Raw genomic sequence first — 18,422 nt, 5'->3', positions numbered from 1 at the left:
CCATTAGGATGATCAATGCCTTTCTAATGAAATAACATCTGGAACAAAAGATTCTAATAGCAGACAGCTGCTGGGCAAACTGAGCTAATTAGCAGAACGTTCAGTGTTGCTAACTAATGCGGTGGCAATTGTGCCCAGCTTTTGGACCTCATCCTGTTAACAATCAAACGACAACATGTTGAATATTTCACCTCTTCTCTAATAAATAATTATAGTAATGTATCAGCAATGAAGGAAGGAAGGGTGAGAATGAGAGGCAGAGCCGACTTAACATCTCGGTTTTACATGAATGCTTATCGAGCCAAACTAAATTGGTCAATTATGGAGAAAAACTGTTTTGAGGTAACCTTTCGGCTCATTAAATAAGGTATGAATCAATCTGTAGAGCAGAATAAGTGTCTGCCTTTTATGACCAAGCTTGTGAAGTATCTGTTTCTCTATTCTTACTGTGCATGTATATTTGTAAATATTTCAACAAATCTCATTCTTATTTTTCTTCTATTTTTCAGATAAATGCACATTTGCAGTTTGGAACCATTGACCTACACATTACAGTGTCTAGCTTAATCAGAACTTTAATCATAACTTTCCAGCAAACCATAAAGTTTCCATCTTCAAAACAAAGTATTAATTAGTTATATCTATAAACAACACCATTTACATATATTACTATAGGTCTTAATGCACATTTCTAATCTGCAAGTCATAATATTTTTAGATAATTGTTCATGCTTTCTTCCAATACCTGGCTTGTGTTAGAACCCAGCGTGAATGGAGTAGAACCGTGAAGCAATCCACTGTAGTATAATCATGTTAAGCATGCTCACAACACAGAACACGCACACGTCACTTTCCAAGAGGAGTAAAACTGTACGTGGAATGTTCTGGAATTTGTATTCATTTTGTGGAAGAAGAATATAAAGAAAACTGTTTACAAGACACCACTACCTCGTTTATCATGGCGGTTAGATTCTAAAAATAACCCACGATGGGTGAAATCTGGAAAGTAGAGTAACAGATGTTTTTAGGGTGTAAAAATCCCTCCATACACACTTTCTCAGACATACAATAACATTTTCACAGTTGTCCCTCTTCTTTAAACACTCCCAAAGTTAGTAAAAAAATAAGACTAGTATTATAGAATGAAAATAAAGATCTGTTTGTGATCGAAAATTTATGGTGATTTTGCATTCTGTACAGGAGTTGCTGCAGAGAAGATTGATTGAAAAGGTCAACAGCCAATCAGGGAGCATTGAACAGTGTGCTGTAGAGAAATAACAGGCAAAATTTCACAGAAAAGAAAAAAAACTTAGCAAGACCACAAAAGGTGAACTGCGATATAGCGAGGGACTGCTGTAGATAGCACTGTAGATAGCATGCACTGATGTAGTTACACATGTGTGGCTTAATGTAGCCATAAAGAGTTAAAACAAACAATGATCTAATTATCTTTTATGGATTAGCAACCTGCGGGATGAAGTCAGGAGTTGCTACACAGACAAAATGTAATGAATCAGACTCAGTGACCAAGAGATAATGAGAGTCAATGTTTCCAAAGCCAGTAAAGTATGAAGTCCTACGGGTTTCGATACCTAACATTAACACAGCCATACCACAGAGCTAAGGATTTGAGGGCTCAAAAGTGTCTAGGCCATAAATGTATAACAAAGTTTTTATGGCAGTTTGCATTTATTGTTGCTTTCTATAAGCCAAAAAAAGCTCACGTGCTTACGCGCCCACGGTTTTGCCTTGGAGGGTCCATTGACAGAGGATCATCACTCTCATAGCCCAAAAAGAAAAATTCTGAAAATGCTGTTAAGAGGGTGTGTGTCTTGCTTAGAACCCAGTGTACAAGTGGCAAGTCGTTTATATAATTAATCAATTATTTAGTTTCAGTAATGTCTATAGGTGTCTAGTTACTTTCCATCCTGTAAACAAAAATGAGGTGATCAACTACGCAAACATAGTCAGCTTATGACTCGACCCACTAACTGCTGACGAAACTTTTGCTACAGAGTGAAGCGTACCAAAAAGATGTGCAGTCTTTATGGTTGATTGTCATAATCCACAGAATTCTCATCTCGTGTTTAGCCAAAGCAGCAGGTATCCAGTAAAAGTCTATTATCATGTGATCCAATGTGTCATGTAATCCAGCTGCACAACATGAATTAACCTCAGTTTATATCAGTTTACTCCCATCAGATTTATTATTAACATTAGAGAAGACTGACAGAGGATAAAAAGATTGATAAAAAAGGTGAAAAATATCAGATCATGTGTATCTGATCTAGGATCAGGCTTTCAAATAACTCAAAACCACATCACTTAGACTTCTAAAGTTCCGTGTACACTGGGCATTTCACACATTTCCCTGTTTGCATTTCTAAACAAGCACTGGAGCTGTAATGAATTCTATTTCATCACAAAAACGTGCTAAATGTTCTTGAACAAGCTTTGTCCCATGATGTTCACACTGGACAACCAAGAAAAAAAATTTTTGAACATGAAGACTGACTTTCCGTTGATAGTGGCCACTTGAACAAGAGTTGCTAAGGGCGGTGGGAACGTAGCTTTTGCCTCTCCTAAAATATTCTAATATGGTCAAAAATGTATGATTTATTGTTTGGATTTTAGAAGAAAATGTTTTGGTGTTTTTACTTAAATGTTGGATGAAAAAGAAGCTTCTTTTGCATAAATGTTGTACTAATAAAACTGTACAGGTCATTACTATTTACAAATGCTGTATTTGCATCTAAATTGCAGTGTACCGTTGAATTATAATCTTTTGTTATGTAAAAGCATCACGTATTGTGATACTATAGGAATACTGATTTTCTAAGCATTTCAGTGACAGGTCTGTTTGGTGGCGTTCCCTTCAATTAAAGCGCAGTACTACATACAACTTTTACTTTTCCCCAACTTTGCAATATTTTCACACAACTGCCTTCAGGCATGAGCTGAGTGTTGTGGCCTCTGCCATGGTAGTTTTTCCCCCCTCTATACTTTATTCCACTTCTAAGGAGCGTCAGTCTTCCCAGAGGTCCCATGGGATTCCATAACAAGAGTCCTATTATAGGAATATGAGATACTGTATAAAAATAAAATTGGCCAACGATTTTTAAGAAATTGATGCCTAATTTTGATGATGCTTATTGATTTGAATAGAAGGAAAGAAAAGACATTTTCAACAGAGCTCTATTAAAGAATATAAAGTCAAGAATTTGAATGAAAACACACCCTAATATAAACTCAGTCAGTGCTTATAGAAAAACACGATTTAATGACAATACAGTGTTCCCCCGCTTATTCACGTTTCAATATTCGGAGTTTCACATATTTGCTGATTTTTTTTTTCAGTCAAGTGAGTCTTAAGGTTCATCACAAACGCTCAGACAACTCAAGGCGTTCATATGAGACTTTTGCGTCTGACGGAGTTGCTGCACAAATTTCTGAGGAAGGGAGCGAAGATGAAGAGCACGCTGTCCCATCGCCTTTCTTGCGAATACGAATATTTCCCAGCGAGGAACAGCTGGTTCCACCAGTTCCTGAATCGTTACCAACCGCAGTTTGTGACCCGGCATGGAGAAATGGCATTCTCTGACTCAGAAGCGGCCAAAGAATATCTGGAAAATATCCTAAGCTGAGGAAGATAATCGCGGAGAATAATTATCATCTGGAGCAGGTGTTTAATATGGATGAAAGTTGCCTCTTTTGAAAGAAGATGGCCTCTCTCACTTAACTGATGAAGGAAGAAGTACAGGCTCCTGGTTTTAAGGCCCCGAGTGACGGAGTTACACTCCTAAAGTGCATTGTGCAGTATGCAATGGTACAGTCAATTGCTCTGAAAAAACAAAACAAACTCTTTTATTTTGAACAATATTCCAATGTTCTCTAAAAAAAAATATTTTACAAAGCATTAGAAATGGTTCAGAAGGGTTTTTGCTGAGTACGGATCGGTGACGGACTTTCTCGGGGATGGGGGGGGGGGGTGTCTCTATATTAACGTACTGTGCATCTTCGCGGGTGTCTCTGGTCCCTAACCCCCGCAAATTTAGGGGGGAATACTGTATTTTATGAAAATGGTCGTATTAGCTACAGCTAAGAATATTTTCAAGTTTCACAAAGTCTGGCGTTTGGTCCCAGGCTCATTGATAATCTGAACAATGTGAAAGAGACATAGAAATCAATCAGATTGATAGAAAAACTGACATATGCAGGAGGGATGGTTATCATGAGTATTCATGGAATTCTAGAAACAAACCATAGCTCTTACCATAATAAGTTAATGACCCAATTTTATTCCTTTTAGAGACAATATTGTCTATTTTATTCCATAGCATTTCAAGTCAGGACAGGCTGTGGCAACGTGCTTACTTAGAAAAGAACACGAGTTAAGAAAATCGATGAATGGATAATTTCACAATTCCATTTATTATGAATTCACAAAATAAAAATAAATAAATGACCAAACAAGAACTTACTGTACAATTTTATACATGCTTAGCATAAAAATGCTTGATGCAAAAAAGTTTGATTTTTTATTACACACATGGAACTAATCCTGTAAACGGGGAGCTTCATTGGCATTAGTGGTGAGAGAATTCCAAAGAAGCATATCAGGGATTGAGAGCAGAAAAGCCAGCTCTATTTCATCCTCAGAGAATACAACAGTAACTGTGGGGGGGGGGGGGGGGAATCCCAACTAACAGTAATTGGTTTGAAAATAATAGAATTCATTACAGCTCCAGTGCTTGTTTAGAAATGCAAACAGGGAAAGAAATAAGATTCACCAGAGATTTGGGCTGAGCTGCTTCACTAAAAACTATGGGGAGATAATAGGCATAATTCAAATGACAATTTTAGAACCTTTAGTTCATTTATATCAAAGGCTCAGAAGATGTTACCAGGATAATAACATCAAGATTTTTTTTTGTTCTAGTTGAAGAGCTTGGAAAGAACTTTTCCCCTCTCAGTTTCATTCTTTTGTGGTGGCAAATTCCTCCCTGCACAGACACAAGTGAGGTGACACACAAACACCATCGCAAACAACTCCCGTCGACAGCAGAGACGGTTAACGTGGGATATTTTGACAAGATATAAACAACACTTCAAATAAAACACTGAAATTTGCTGCTTGTCCTATTAAGTGGTTCTGTAATTATAGACGCTGGGGCTTTTGCTGTAAAAATTTTTGTGTTTGTGTTGTAACCAGCTGTCATTCAAGATGAGATTTTCAGGTGTGAAAAAAAAAAATCCTTCACCAAATCAGCATTAAACACATAATTTCTCTGCTGGGTTCAGGACTTGAAGAGACAGGTCAACCATCTAAACATGATTGGATGTCAGCTCTCATGCTGGGTCCACAGCTGACATCAAAGGACATCACCATTTGGGAGACTATACGTTTGCCATTAAATCAGCCTCAGGCCAATATAATGTAATTGGTTCCCTTTTTACAGTGCTTGAAGCACTCTGACTACTAACTGCAACAGCCAAAAGCCTTTCACAATAAATGTGAAAATAACAGTAAAGTTGGATGTTATTACTATTTTGGCTTCATCTTTCTCATATTATTTGCCAAACTACTTGACAAAGAGAAACACCCTAGTGGAGTGTAAAAAAACAACATTTTTGCTGTGATAGAACCTGAGACAAATTACAACATGGACTAAGTTGAAATGGAGCGCACAGCATGTGTTAGGTAGGGAGTGAGGGGTTGCTTCTGCTATTTTTGGTCACAAACATTGAAGACTGAAAAACAACTTGGGCTGTAATTGAAAGCCATACCCAGTCTGCTTTTTACATCCTAGCTATCAGAGATGTGTCTTCTCCAGGGATCCGTGTGTCTATGATCGAATAAGACAGTTGGGGGATAAGAAGACTAATGGGGTTTCAAGTTCATATTTAAGAATGAAAGAAATGCAAAGAATGAGGTGTTAAAAGTGTGTCAACAACTAGCTATTATTGGGTGGTGTAAAAAAAAAAAAACAGTAAAAAACGTTTTATAAAAACAAAGTTTAAAAGAAATGTTATGGGGTGTAACAATTCACTTCAATGATGATTCGATTCATATCATAACTTGTGGTTGACGATTACATTTATAGTCGATACTAGTTCATTTTGAACGATCTGATTCAACGATTTACAGTTTTTCTCAGTCGCTTTAGTACAATTCTCAGATCAGAATTGAAGTTTGCAAATACGTGTGTGCATTTCTCAAAACACTTTGTACAAACAGCAAAACACTGTGGATTTCTTGCAAAAGCCTGTAACTTGCTCAAAATCTTTAGTTCATCTCCTAAAACTAAGTCTTTGTGTCATTGAACATGTCAGTGCCATCAGAATGTCAAGTCCTTGTGTCATTGTCTACGAACAAGACAGTCAAATGACTTAGTCATGTTGTCAATATAACTGTGTACTTTAGAGGGAGGTTCTGATGGAAACTATGGCTAAAGTTTGGATGACAATTATTTTAAAAAATGGAAGTTACACCTTTTCTGTTTGATTACAAGAGACTGGACAAGATTCACATTTACACTTTCATTGTTCATATTGTCATTTGTTGACAGACCATGTCATACCAACATAGAAAAAACCCTCTGCAAACAGTAACACAAAGGGAAAAAAAGATAGGACAATATTCTGTACAACAGTACAGGCAGTGCAGTAGGAATTGGTGTGGTCTTCCTACACCTCTTGTCGTTCCTGTATGTTAGGTCACAAATTCTCATCCACATCTCAGCGAATATCCTCTCTTGCAATGCGGCGAAATATGTTTGTCACATTATGACAACTTGGTCAACCATTTTGCAGTTAATGACTTATACGATGAACTAATGACTAGGTGTTTTGAGGAGTAAGACTATTGCACAGTGAACCATATAATACATTTTGATCAACATCACATAAACAATTGATAATGTAGCAAAGAGCAGAGAATTGTACATAATCATTTGCATGGATGTACCAAAGCAATTGCAACTTCTTCAAAGAAGTAAGAAACTGCTTATATGATGTGCACAAGTGACATGAAGATTGAACAAATAGTTTTGGGAATTTCATTCTGATCTGAAAACCTAAAGCAACAGAGAAAAACTGTAAAATCAATCCAGGACATTTGTAGCCAAAACTTCAACCGGTGTGACAGAGATAAACAGCTGGTACTGAACAGTGCAGGTCAAGGTTTCCAGAGTCCTCGTATTTCTTGCAAGACAATCAAGTGTAAACTAAATATGTGTACAAAAAAAAAAAAAGAAAACAAGAATAAATGGCAAATCCATTCACATTTTAGTTTCCAAAAGTTCAGCCAACTGTTGTTTTTCCACATCCAAATAATCCAGGGGGAATATTATTAGAACATTCTACCACACTGTATGGTCACATGTCTTAACTAAACTCATTGTGTTTCCTCACATTAGACTGGAATGATGGACAAATCAAATTTTTATTGCCATGACGTGTTTTGTTCAATGTGATTGTACTTGGTTGCTTTTACCTTACAGTAAAACAAACCTATTATTTTCCAATATTGATCATAATTAAAAAATAATATAATATGCTTTGATTCAATTAAGAACTTGCCTCAGACAGATCAATCTGGTTGGATTGTAGCAATATAAATCGATTCATCGATTAATTGTTACAAACCCAATCTTTAAGTAACATGTATCTATTGGTTTGGGACAAATCCAATGTTTTATATATTTTTTTTGTTTGTTAGGTTTTTACAAATAAACTACAGTACTATGCTCATTACAAGCTAAAGTAAGGAAAAAGAAAGCTCTAGCTCAGATGATGGAGCAGTCATTTGTGTGCTGGGCGGGGGGCAGTGCAGGCAGAGACTTGAAGAGGCTTAACAAACTGGTTAGGAGGGCCGGCTCTGTCCTGGGCTGCACACTTGAGTCCATCGAGGAGGTGGCGGACAGAAGGATGTTAGCTAAGCTGACATCCATCATGGATAACCCCTCCCACCCCCTACACCAAACTGTAGAGGCGCTGACCAGCTCCTTCAGCACAAGACTGTTGCACCCTCAGTGTAAGAAGGAGCGCTACCGCAGGTCATTCCTCCCCACAGCCATCAGACTGTACAACACCGTGTCAAAGTGTTTTTTTACAGTTTACATGTTTTGCAGACCGCATGCTTTTTACACTTTTGCAGCTGTATTTATTTAATATTTATTTCTTTATTTAATAAGAATCTCATTTTTGATAATAATTTTTCATAATAATTTTAGTAATATTTTTAATTATCTAATATAAATGTAATTTGTGATGTCCTTTATTGATGTTATATTATATAGATTATTTCTGAATGTCGTGTTGCTGCTACAGATAAATGAAATTTCCCCATTGTGGGATTAATAAAGTCATCTATCTATCTATCTATCTATCTATCTATCTATCTGCCAATGACTGTACTTCACAAACAGTCCATTTGTCTCTGGATGCCTATATCTACTCGACTCCTCAGACACTTTAGACAGAATCATCAGCTAAATAACTGCCTTTGACATATCTGACATAACATTTTCATATATTTCACAGACATACTAATTATAGATCCAGTATCCTTTCCATCTCTATAGTCACAGAATCAAAGAATAACTGTCAACCATCAAAAGGGTATCTACTTAAGCATTATTGAGCTTTTACACTTTCCCTGCCTGAAAAATCTGATGACATTTTTTAGATACATACTGCTGTTATGCGTAAGCTGAGAGAAGCCTTTTAGCTCAATTCCTTAGCAACAATGCCTTATTCGGGACTGTGTGCAACAGCAAGTCTTAGTAGCCATCCACTGCCACCCAGTGTTGGCCTTCAGAACTACATAGGTGTCCACTGAAAAGCATCTGTTGCAGTCTGCAATAACTGCAGAGTCAGAACAAAGAAAGCACAGTTGGGGAAAAAAGGTCATAATCAGTGCAGATAAGCAAGTGCATTTCGATCATATCCAACTCCATCAGAACTGATATGCAAATCCATCTCAATATTTTGCTCCATTTCACACAACATCTGCATAGAGCAGTATAAAGACAGACAATAGCCTATGTTATTAGCAAAAATCTGTTACCATCTCACTTTGGCTATGAGAAACTGTGCTAGTGAACAGCCAACGCAGCCTTAGTTGAGTTAAGACCTAAGGAAAAACCATGGTAACCATTGTCTTTTTATCCTTTAAATGATGACTAAATTCATAAGCAATCTAAGAAGAAAGACGAAATGGATTCACAGATCAAGTTGCTATGGTATTTTAAAACAATGAAAAAAGTATTTAAAGCAATCATATAACAGAAAAAAAACACTGACATGGGATTTGATAAGGTCACTTTTTCTCAGAAAAAGATTCCGGGGGATTATGTGAATCTGGCAGCTGAAGAAGAGAATGTCTGTTTTTTGGTGTCCAAATTTGATGGGACAATGTCAACACTCACTGATGACAGAAAGCCCTCTCTTGTTATCCCTCAGATGTGCCAAGTTACAGTGGAGTCTAGCAGGCTGAGCAGTGGGGTGCCCTGTGCTCCCACTGCTTCTTGTAGGCTCACCACAAAAGTAGAGGACATTTGAAGCATTTGATCAAACTAACCTTTTCTAGACCATCTTTTCAGACATCTTTCGTGTCCCCTATAGGCAGCTGTGTCTTTTTTTTTTCTTTTCGTTTTAGCCATGAAACATCCAGTTATGAAAGAACATCAGAGGTCAGTGGGACTTTTTCTTTCTTTAAACAAACACACGTCAGAGTAGTGTGCATTTGAAATGAACACAAATGCGTTTGAAGATCCTGTCACACAACCCATTACAGCGATTTCTCCGTGTTTACCTCGACAAACTGTGACAGAGCCCACCTTTCGTAAAGATCACATCTATAAATAGTGCTAAAAGTATCACCCAAAGCAAATAATGTACTAAACATACACAAATGTAGAAGATATCAAAAAGATAAAGAAGCCAATAAAGAAATCGGGTGTGACTGAAAGACCAAGTAACCATAAAACCTGGGGATACACAGAATTTCACAGCTGTGTGAACGGTTAAAGCAGATGTGATGGGATGTGGTAGTGGATGCATACAGAGAGAAAGGTTGTAAAAATATGCTATAAAGTTTATGGAGCCTAATGCGGCCCTGCAGGAGTCTCCTGCAGAGCTGAGCATGCCCGCAGTGCTGTTGAGTGTGTAACAGAGCTGTGGGGGAGAAACGTACAACAGAGAATAGATAGTATCCACAAGCGCCGTCACGTGCGTGAGGGTGTGCATAGAGTACATAAAATTCACAGAAAAGCAATCATTCCTGTCACTCTCTAAATAGTCAGTCTGTCTCCCCCACGCAATATCAACATTAAAGCTGCAACATCCGTGCAGGAAAACGCCAATGCTCAGGTCACACGCTGATACGTGCACAGGTCAACAAAAATATGAACGATTAAAAAAAAACTGTTGATTCCAGTTTCAGAATACTGCAACGACTTGAGACTTTCATGTTTTCCTTGAAAACAAGCAGATCCAGCTTCCCTATTCTTTTTGAAGAGAAGTGATTGTTTCTCCTTTTAAGAGGGCATGCTGTCCAGAGAAGAGATGTGTGCAAAATAGAAGAAGAAAAGACATAAGATGGCCGGGAAGGAAAGTAACAGTATGAAACGAAAATTAAAAAAAAGACAAATGCTAATGGAAAAGTAATCTCGTTTTCTACATCCCCAGTGGGTGCTGTTGCTGACTTAATCCCTCCCACACAGCCCACCCTCTGTCACAACTAAACTGTGGCTTCTTTTAAAACCTGCAAAGGTCAATCCAGCAATGAATGCCTGGAGCCAAGGCACGTAGCTAAAAAAAGAGAGTAAAAAAACATTACAATGTCATTATAAAAGCATAAAGTCCAAAATTATATGGCACCTGTGACATAAGGAACCATCCTGTGTTTAAGAGCAAAATGGCATTAATCATAATAATAATAAGGATTTTTGTGTTGTTTTTTCAAATTTAAAACAATATGACTGACTAGAGCACAACTATCTAAACAGTTACATATGTTATACTTTTGAAGCTATACTTTCATCAGCATGTTCACTTTTTTATAATAATGTAATCTAAAGTACCAGGCCTTAGTCAAAATTCTATTCGGTTTGTGTTATGGTGAAAAAAAAAAAGATTGGTCAGTCCTTTTTAACACATTCTGGCTGCTTCTCAATTTGGGAACTACAGATTTCTAAAGCTGCAGTCTACAGAAAAAGTGCCCTTTAGAAACCATGAGGCCAAATCAAACAAATCAGAAGGTCCTGTTTTCAGGCAGAGGAAAGAATGATAACTTATTGATAAGGAGAGATCTTTTATTATTAAAACTGGAACCATCAGGTAGTTGAAAAAGACCGTAAGTATAATTCTTACGTTTATTTGATCTTCTTACAATTTGCGGGGGCTTTAATTGTGTATACAAATAAATCTGAATTACCTTAAAATTTGTACTCGTAAAAGAACACATAGCAAAAAACTTTATGCTGTTACCTAAAATGTTTGTAAACACCTGGATATGGTGAAACTAAAATGCAGAATATTAACCAAGAAATTTTGCCTTCCATTACTGGATAAGACCTCCAAACAATTAAATCAAAGTGTGCGTCAGATATGTTCAACAGAATGGAATTGTAATTTTTGTGGAACTGCACTTCATAGGCAGCCCACGGTATTTTTCATTTCAATTCATCCAAAAGTCCAAAGATTTCCTTCTTGCACTCCGACCTGTTGCATTTTAGAGAGGAAAGTTCATAAGATCTAAATGCCAGCAATGTCAAATTTGTTTTTTTTTAAATGAATAAAAATTTAAAATTGCAGACATTTAAAGTTAGGTTTGATTAAATTAGCAGCAAAAAGATCTGCAGTTTCTACATAAAATATTTCTGCCATTTGTAAACATTTAAGAGAGAATATGAAAGGCAACTTAATCTTTAACTCTTTCTTAATATCACCCACAAATCCATGTACCATACATTAGTTTGTAAGACTAGTTACATCAAAACTTTGCTTTAAATCTTCTGGATTCAATATGATATTTCTCTTCTTTTCCTTGGTCTTCAATCCATGGTTTTCAGATTATGAACACACATTTTATTCAAATTGTCACATAAAAGCTTCAGATTTAAAACCATTTTCTTTCAATTATTCCTCGCGTGAGAAAGTTAAATCCCTAGAAACAACCAAGACATACTTCACATAAACTACAAATCTTATTTTTTACAGTACTAAGGCTCCTTCTAGGCTGGGTAGACTTGGTCAGATTAGGCAGGGAATGCCAAATTATTTCACATTTTCACTGTTGAAAATCAAATTGCACTGTTGAGAGGACCAAAGACTTACCGGTAGGTAAACCAAACTGCCTTGAAACACTTGGGTGCAATAAGCTTATGTTATTTACTCCTTTTTTTTTCCACTTCTGCTCAATGATCCACTGACGGTTTGTCGGTATTTACATTGACAATGATGTATATTTACAAGAGAGATGAGATCTTCGTTTTGATACAGACTTCAATCTGTTAACCTGGTTCAAACTAATGTTTATCCAAGGAAAATTAACTCTGGAGGATACCAAGCATCCCAGAATAAAAAAAATTCATGAAGGTACGTCAATACGTTGGTACTCTGCACCCAAATTTATTTTTTAATCATCTATCATCTAGTTTTTTGTTTATTCAAAGCTGTTTATTCAAAGAAAATTGTAACCATTATTTAATTATTTGAGTCAAAGAGACAAAAATGTTTTAGATTTTTATTTAGTTAAACATAGCAGCAAAGTTCAAATCTATAAATGTATTTTCTGTCATTTATAGGATGAATGCGTCCTCACATCATCCTCAGACAATGCTTGTGTCAGTCAGATAAACCCTACAATAAGCTTTTAAGCAATCAAAGATGCTTCCTATTCAGAACATCCCCCTTCAGAGCATGTTTCCTTGATCTTGATTTAAAACAAATTCTAAGGTAAACACTGGCTCAGGGCATAGAAGGCCCGTACTATTGAAAAATGTTTCATTGCCGTTCTTTTAAAGTACCAAGGACATATGCCACATCAAATCTGCTCAACTCAAAGTACCCACTTTAATAGCTAGCTCAAAAACAAAGCCTTTTGAGGCATGTGGTCATAAAAGGTAAGGAGCAGAACAAAAGAGAGATGCCTTTCCTTTTAGACTCACCATGTAACCAAGCAAAAAAGGTCATGTGGCCTTCAATGTTTATTGGACAAATATGGAAGAAAACAAACTTGTTTGGTCTGTACGAGGCAAAAAAAAAAAAAGAGTTAAATTTAAGTTCATATGACCAAGACACAACATGACCTAGATTCCTTTCTTTCACAGTCATTCTGTCTAAAGTTGCATAAACTGCATGACCCATTTTTAAGGTTTTCAGGCTTTAGTTGTCAGTCACACAGCGTGACATTTGACCAAAAGATTATGTGGTACAAAGTGGAGCTTATGGTGGACTTAACAAATTCAAAGCCTTCCAGCTAAGAAAAATCATCTTCATTTTATCACTGTGCCTGAGAGTTGATTTAAGATTTTTACCTATACAGGATTTGCAGTTGGTTTTGTCCAAATGTGCCGTTGTGTTATACAAGTCGGCTGTGGATGCGTCTGGTTAAACCACTTTCTTAACCTGATTGTTTTTTCCTCTGAGCATCTTCCTTCCAGGGTTGCCATGGCAAATCATCCCACAATTCAAACATTTGATTTAGTTTTATGGGGGATGTGGTCCCAGGTGGTCTCCCATCCAGGAACTAAGGAGGTTCAAACCCTTCTAGGAGCCAAGATAAGACCCGTCCAGGGTGACCCAGCCATACATATTTCTAGAAGTACTATAGGTCATTCAGATGCATTTTTTACAATAACTACTTAAAAGAAACTATAATTTTTTCTGCTCAACTGTAGGTCAAGGCGGTAAAATAAGACTTACTGCCCTGTAGGCCTGCACAATATACCGCAAATTTATCGTTATCGCAATATCCAGCTCTGCAATATGCATATCGCAAAAGACGGCGAATATCGCAATAAATCGCAAACCCAAAATGTGTTAAAACAATCTTCTAGCAGCTTGAAGCATTTAACGAATCAAATAAATCCCTTTATGCTTTGACCAATCAGATGGACGCCTTCCCATTGTTGACCACTCGGATGGAGGCCTATTATGTTAACCCTGGTCCTGAAGAGCCTCAACCCTGCCTGTTTTCCAGCTCTCCTTAACCAGCTTGCTGTTGATTGGCTGACTCAAGTGATTTCACATCCTGATTGACTGAACACACCTGATTTTGGTTATCATTATCGAGCAGTCTAGGGAGAATTGGAAAACAGACAGGGTTGAGGCTCTTGAGGACCAGGGTTAGCCACCCTGACGTTTGTCCCCCATGTCGATGAGGGTCATTTGGAGTATAATTTTTAAACTGTTGCAATGAAATGGGAATGATGTTTTTGTTTATTTTTCTATTTGTTTATTTACCGCAAATTTATCGTTATCGCAATATTGATCACTAATATCGCATATCGCAAGTTTTCCTCATATCGTGCAGCCCTACTGCCCTGCTTGGTTTTGAGATACCCAAGCACTGCATACTGTTGATTACCTGGATTGGATAGGTTCAGTCAATCAGAACTTAAAAAAGAAACATTATACCACTAAGTCCGGTATCTTAAAGAATAAACATAAGTGAATTTCTTAATGTGCTTTAAAAACCAGGTTTCCAGCACACTTCTGCTTCCCATCATGAAACTGTTTTTTTTTCAGACACACATTTACCTCCAAACTCGGAAAAACAAGCGGAGGTTGCAAGAGGTGGTTTTAACAGTTTTTCTTATTCTTCACAGTTTTCTCTACAATAAGATGACTCCAAAAAGCAAAATTAAAAGGAAGCACGATCGACCTTTCATGCTGAGATACAAATTAAAGCAGATGTGAGCTACAAGTGGAACAGAGCTGAGACGGCTGTCATTTCCGCAGTCTTGAAATTTCATTTGTTTTTCACTAAATGAAGCTTTTTATAGTCTTTAATTTTTAGAATATGCTGAAGTCATTTTCTTACCATAGACATGGAGCAATATGAGATTTTTTTCCCCTTTTTTTAAAGTTTTATTTACAATAAAAAAATAATAGGGGTTTGCTGAACTTTTTCTATTACTGGCAAAGAATATAATAGCTTCAGTCAGAGTTGTAATCATATCCATTTGTTTAGTAAAAATCCCCATCTCTAGCCAATACTTACATTAATAATAGAGAATAACCTCTAACTTTTGGATCCTGCAAAGCTCAATTTTTGGTAATATTAGCAGACCAAAATTCACCAAATTTAATATTCAAGTTTGACCAAATGTTGAAGTTGGACCATACCATCAGCTACACAACATTTTTTTTATATAACAGCTGCTTTGTTTGTCAGCTTTTAGCCAGGTTATCTCATTTAAATGACACATTAATTAGTAGTCAGCTATTGGTCAAACACAACCTGATGACAAACACGAGTGATAACATTTTTCATGGTTTATCTGTTGTGAAGTTAAGGAATTGTTTTGTTCTATTGTTTTGTATTTTTCAACTTTTTTTGTTTGTGATTGATGTAAATAAGAAGCCTTTTTTAATAATGAAAAAAACGGCAACTCAAGCTACAATTTGCGACAAAGTACTTGAGACTAACTTGCTCAATACTTCAGGATTTAAAAGTTTACACACCCACAAACACAAAAATGTATCTGCAAAGAACTGAGAAAACTTGGAAGATTTGATTAGTAGGAGCAGCTGGTAGGGTCTATCGACCTTTAGGTCAAATCTGTAAACAAAAAATGAAACACAAACAGTAGTTGTTTGCACCACACTAACCATCACCACCTGTAAGCTTTCTGATCATACCCTGTGGTTTGAAGAATACAGTCTTCTTGACAGGTGGATCATGATTTATTTCAGTTTCAGTTTCAACACCATCTGGAGTTTCGTCCGTTTGCAGATGAAAAGAACATCTACTTTTGCAGTATTGCAACATCCACTGATCCTTTAAGGTTGTGCTGGTAAACATGCAGCTGCAGCAAACTCTCTGAAGAGGTCAGGCCTGTATAGATTGTCTTGGTTTACCCTACAGGCCATGCCACTCTCTAAACATTGTTGGTCACATTCTCCTCAATTCTGCTTTGACATTTCAAGTGAGAAAATGAAACTTAGCAGTGTTGCACACTTCCACAATGGTCAGAGTGGAGTAAAATCAATTCGCACAGTGTTCTATTCCAAACACAATCCTTCCTAAAGAGAATGGGAAGTGCCAGAGAGATTTCGTGCCTGAGGAAGAAAGGCTGCTCTTGTGCTCTCCCTATGGACATTCCTAACACTTTCCTTCAAGCATATATCTTAGAGCACTCTGTCCCATCAATGCATGCTGGCACCATAAAAATGGGAATCTACCATTTAGGCAGGCCTCACTGTAAACCAACATCAGTTTAACCAGGCTAAACGCTCTTTGTTTGCCTCTTCTCTTGCTTGAAGAATGAAAGCTAATAGCTTTTGGTAGCAGGATTCTGTGAGACTGCTCTGATTTTTGTTGGTGTTGCACAAAGGTGAAACACACTGGGTCAGAGATGTCAGTCAGCTCTTCACTTGGAAGGAACGTACTGACAATCAGGATTTTGTAGGCCCTGGCATCTTTTGACATGGCTTGTGGAAATTTTGAACTAAGTCTCCACATCTCAGATGAGTGGTCATGATTGAAGCCAAAGTCATTTTGTCCTTTTCTATTTACTGAACAAAAGTAGCCATTACTGCTGATTGAGAGCTACTCCATTCCCATCTACACAGGCCAAGCTGAAAAATCCACTACTCCCACAGAAATAGCCAAGCACAAAGAAACAGGTTAACAAAGACAGGAAAAAAATGCAATCAATAAAAATGTCTCGGTAAAACGTCTCAAAGAGCAAAGTGTGTCTGAGAACATGGGCAGAAAGAAGTTAGGTCACAGTGCACTGCTTTACCTCGTCTCTGCCTCGGTTTGGCGTAAAAGCCTCCTTAATCCTTATGAAGGTTTTCAAAAAGCAAAGAAATGCAATTTAAAGTGACAATGCCACACTTTGCAAACGAATGTGACCTTTTTTTTTTAATCTGGCAATGGTCTTCAGAAAAATCAACAAAAACCCATTTTATGGAAAAGAATAAAGCAATTCAAAAGCTACTCTACGTGGAAGTTAATGCAAAATGGCTTTATAATTTCTATTAATTTATCAACAAGAACGCACCCTTTTGTAAGGAAACAATATTAAATTTAATAGAATGAAAATGTTTATCAATACAGATTTTAGCGAAATACTTGCAACAGTAGGGTTTAATGTGCACATTTGTCTAGAGAGTGTAATGGCTGTGTTTTATAAAGACTTATGATTTCCGTCCATCATGCATTCAACTTGATTTGTTTCCATTCAAGTTCAAAGAGACTTCAAGAGGGCAAAGACGGTGTACAAGCTGGACAGTTCAACAAACCACCCCTGGGCCATACAGAGACCACACTCACACCCAAGGGACAACTTTAATACCCCCAGTTAATCAATAAAGCATGGGGGGGGGGGCTTTGGGAGGAATCCAAAAAACCTGTAGAAAACCCACACATGCAAAGAACGTGCACACAGAAAGGACCAAGCTGGGATTTGAACCAATGCCTTCTCACTGTGAGCAGCCCCAGACTTATGACCTTTATTCAAAACGTACTGCAATACTTAATACAAAGATGAACATGAGTTTTGCAGCAGCAGTGAGTCAAAAACTCACTGCTGAACTTTGTCCCCCGTTAATTGAGAACTTAACTGTCAACATAACTTTTTTTTTTCTAATAAAACCAACAGAAACACAAAGCCAAGCCATAAAAGTTACTCAAGGTTTACAGTACATAAAATACACATAATCATGTCTTCAGCATCCTTCTTAAAGCTGAATAGCGCATGAGTGTGATATGTTTATTTGTGTATTTAAGCTGTCAAAGCACATACATGATAAACATTTGTAAGCCAAGTAAATAATGTGATACTTACCGCAACTTTGCTTCCAGTTATCTGCATGCAGCGATCGGCAGGAAGGTTAATGTGCAAAAAGACACAAACAGCACAATCATTAGTAGGCCAGACAATCGGCAACAACATGTTGAGGCTTTTGCGCATCTTGCGTGACATTACAATAGTCGTTGACAAGTCTATGACATGTATGCATATCATTTCTGTATTTATGATAGCCATAAAGGGAAGCCTCATTACTACTGTTGCATAAGATGATGTCTGTTTTTGGTAGCGGCATTTTTTTTTTCCTTAAGTAAAACTGCCAAATATCAATGCATATAAATATTAAAAACAAAAACGTTCACACTGTACGCAAAAAAAGAAAAAAAGTTTTGGAGTATGTGTTTTGACATTTTTGGCCTAAAATGAGAGTTG

At 37.0% G+C, this 18,422-nt stretch overlaps 1 protein-coding gene across 12 annotated transcripts in view; it reads right to left on the bottom strand.

Annotated features, from left to right (window-relative positions):
• Positions 1-18,422, bottom strand: part of diaph2 (diaphanous-related formin 2) — a 426,471-nt gene that overhangs the window by 374,003 nt on the left and 34,046 nt on the right. For 7 of the 12 annotated variants that reach the window (XM_078953946.1, XM_078953948.1, XM_078953953.1 and 4 more), the window contains one exon: positions 18,027-18,047. The exons of the other annotated variants lie outside the window; for them this stretch is intronic. In XM_078953946.1, the coding sequence (XP_078810072.1) occupies positions 18,027-18,047 (21 nt within the window). The remainder of the gene's footprint in view (positions 1-18,026; positions 18,048-18,422) is intronic. 12 annotated transcript variants of the gene reach the window in all.

Source organism: Oryzias latipes, chromosome 10 (genome assembly GCF_053564925.1).
Source record: "Oryzias latipes strain Hd-rR chromosome 10, Olatipes_Hd-rR_3.1".
In the NCBI taxonomy this organism is placed as follows: Eukaryota; Metazoa; Chordata; class Actinopteri; order Beloniformes; family Adrianichthyidae; genus Oryzias; species Oryzias latipes.
The sequence above is the reverse complement of the archived record's forward strand: the minus strand, read 5'-3'. Positions and strand labels throughout refer to the sequence as shown.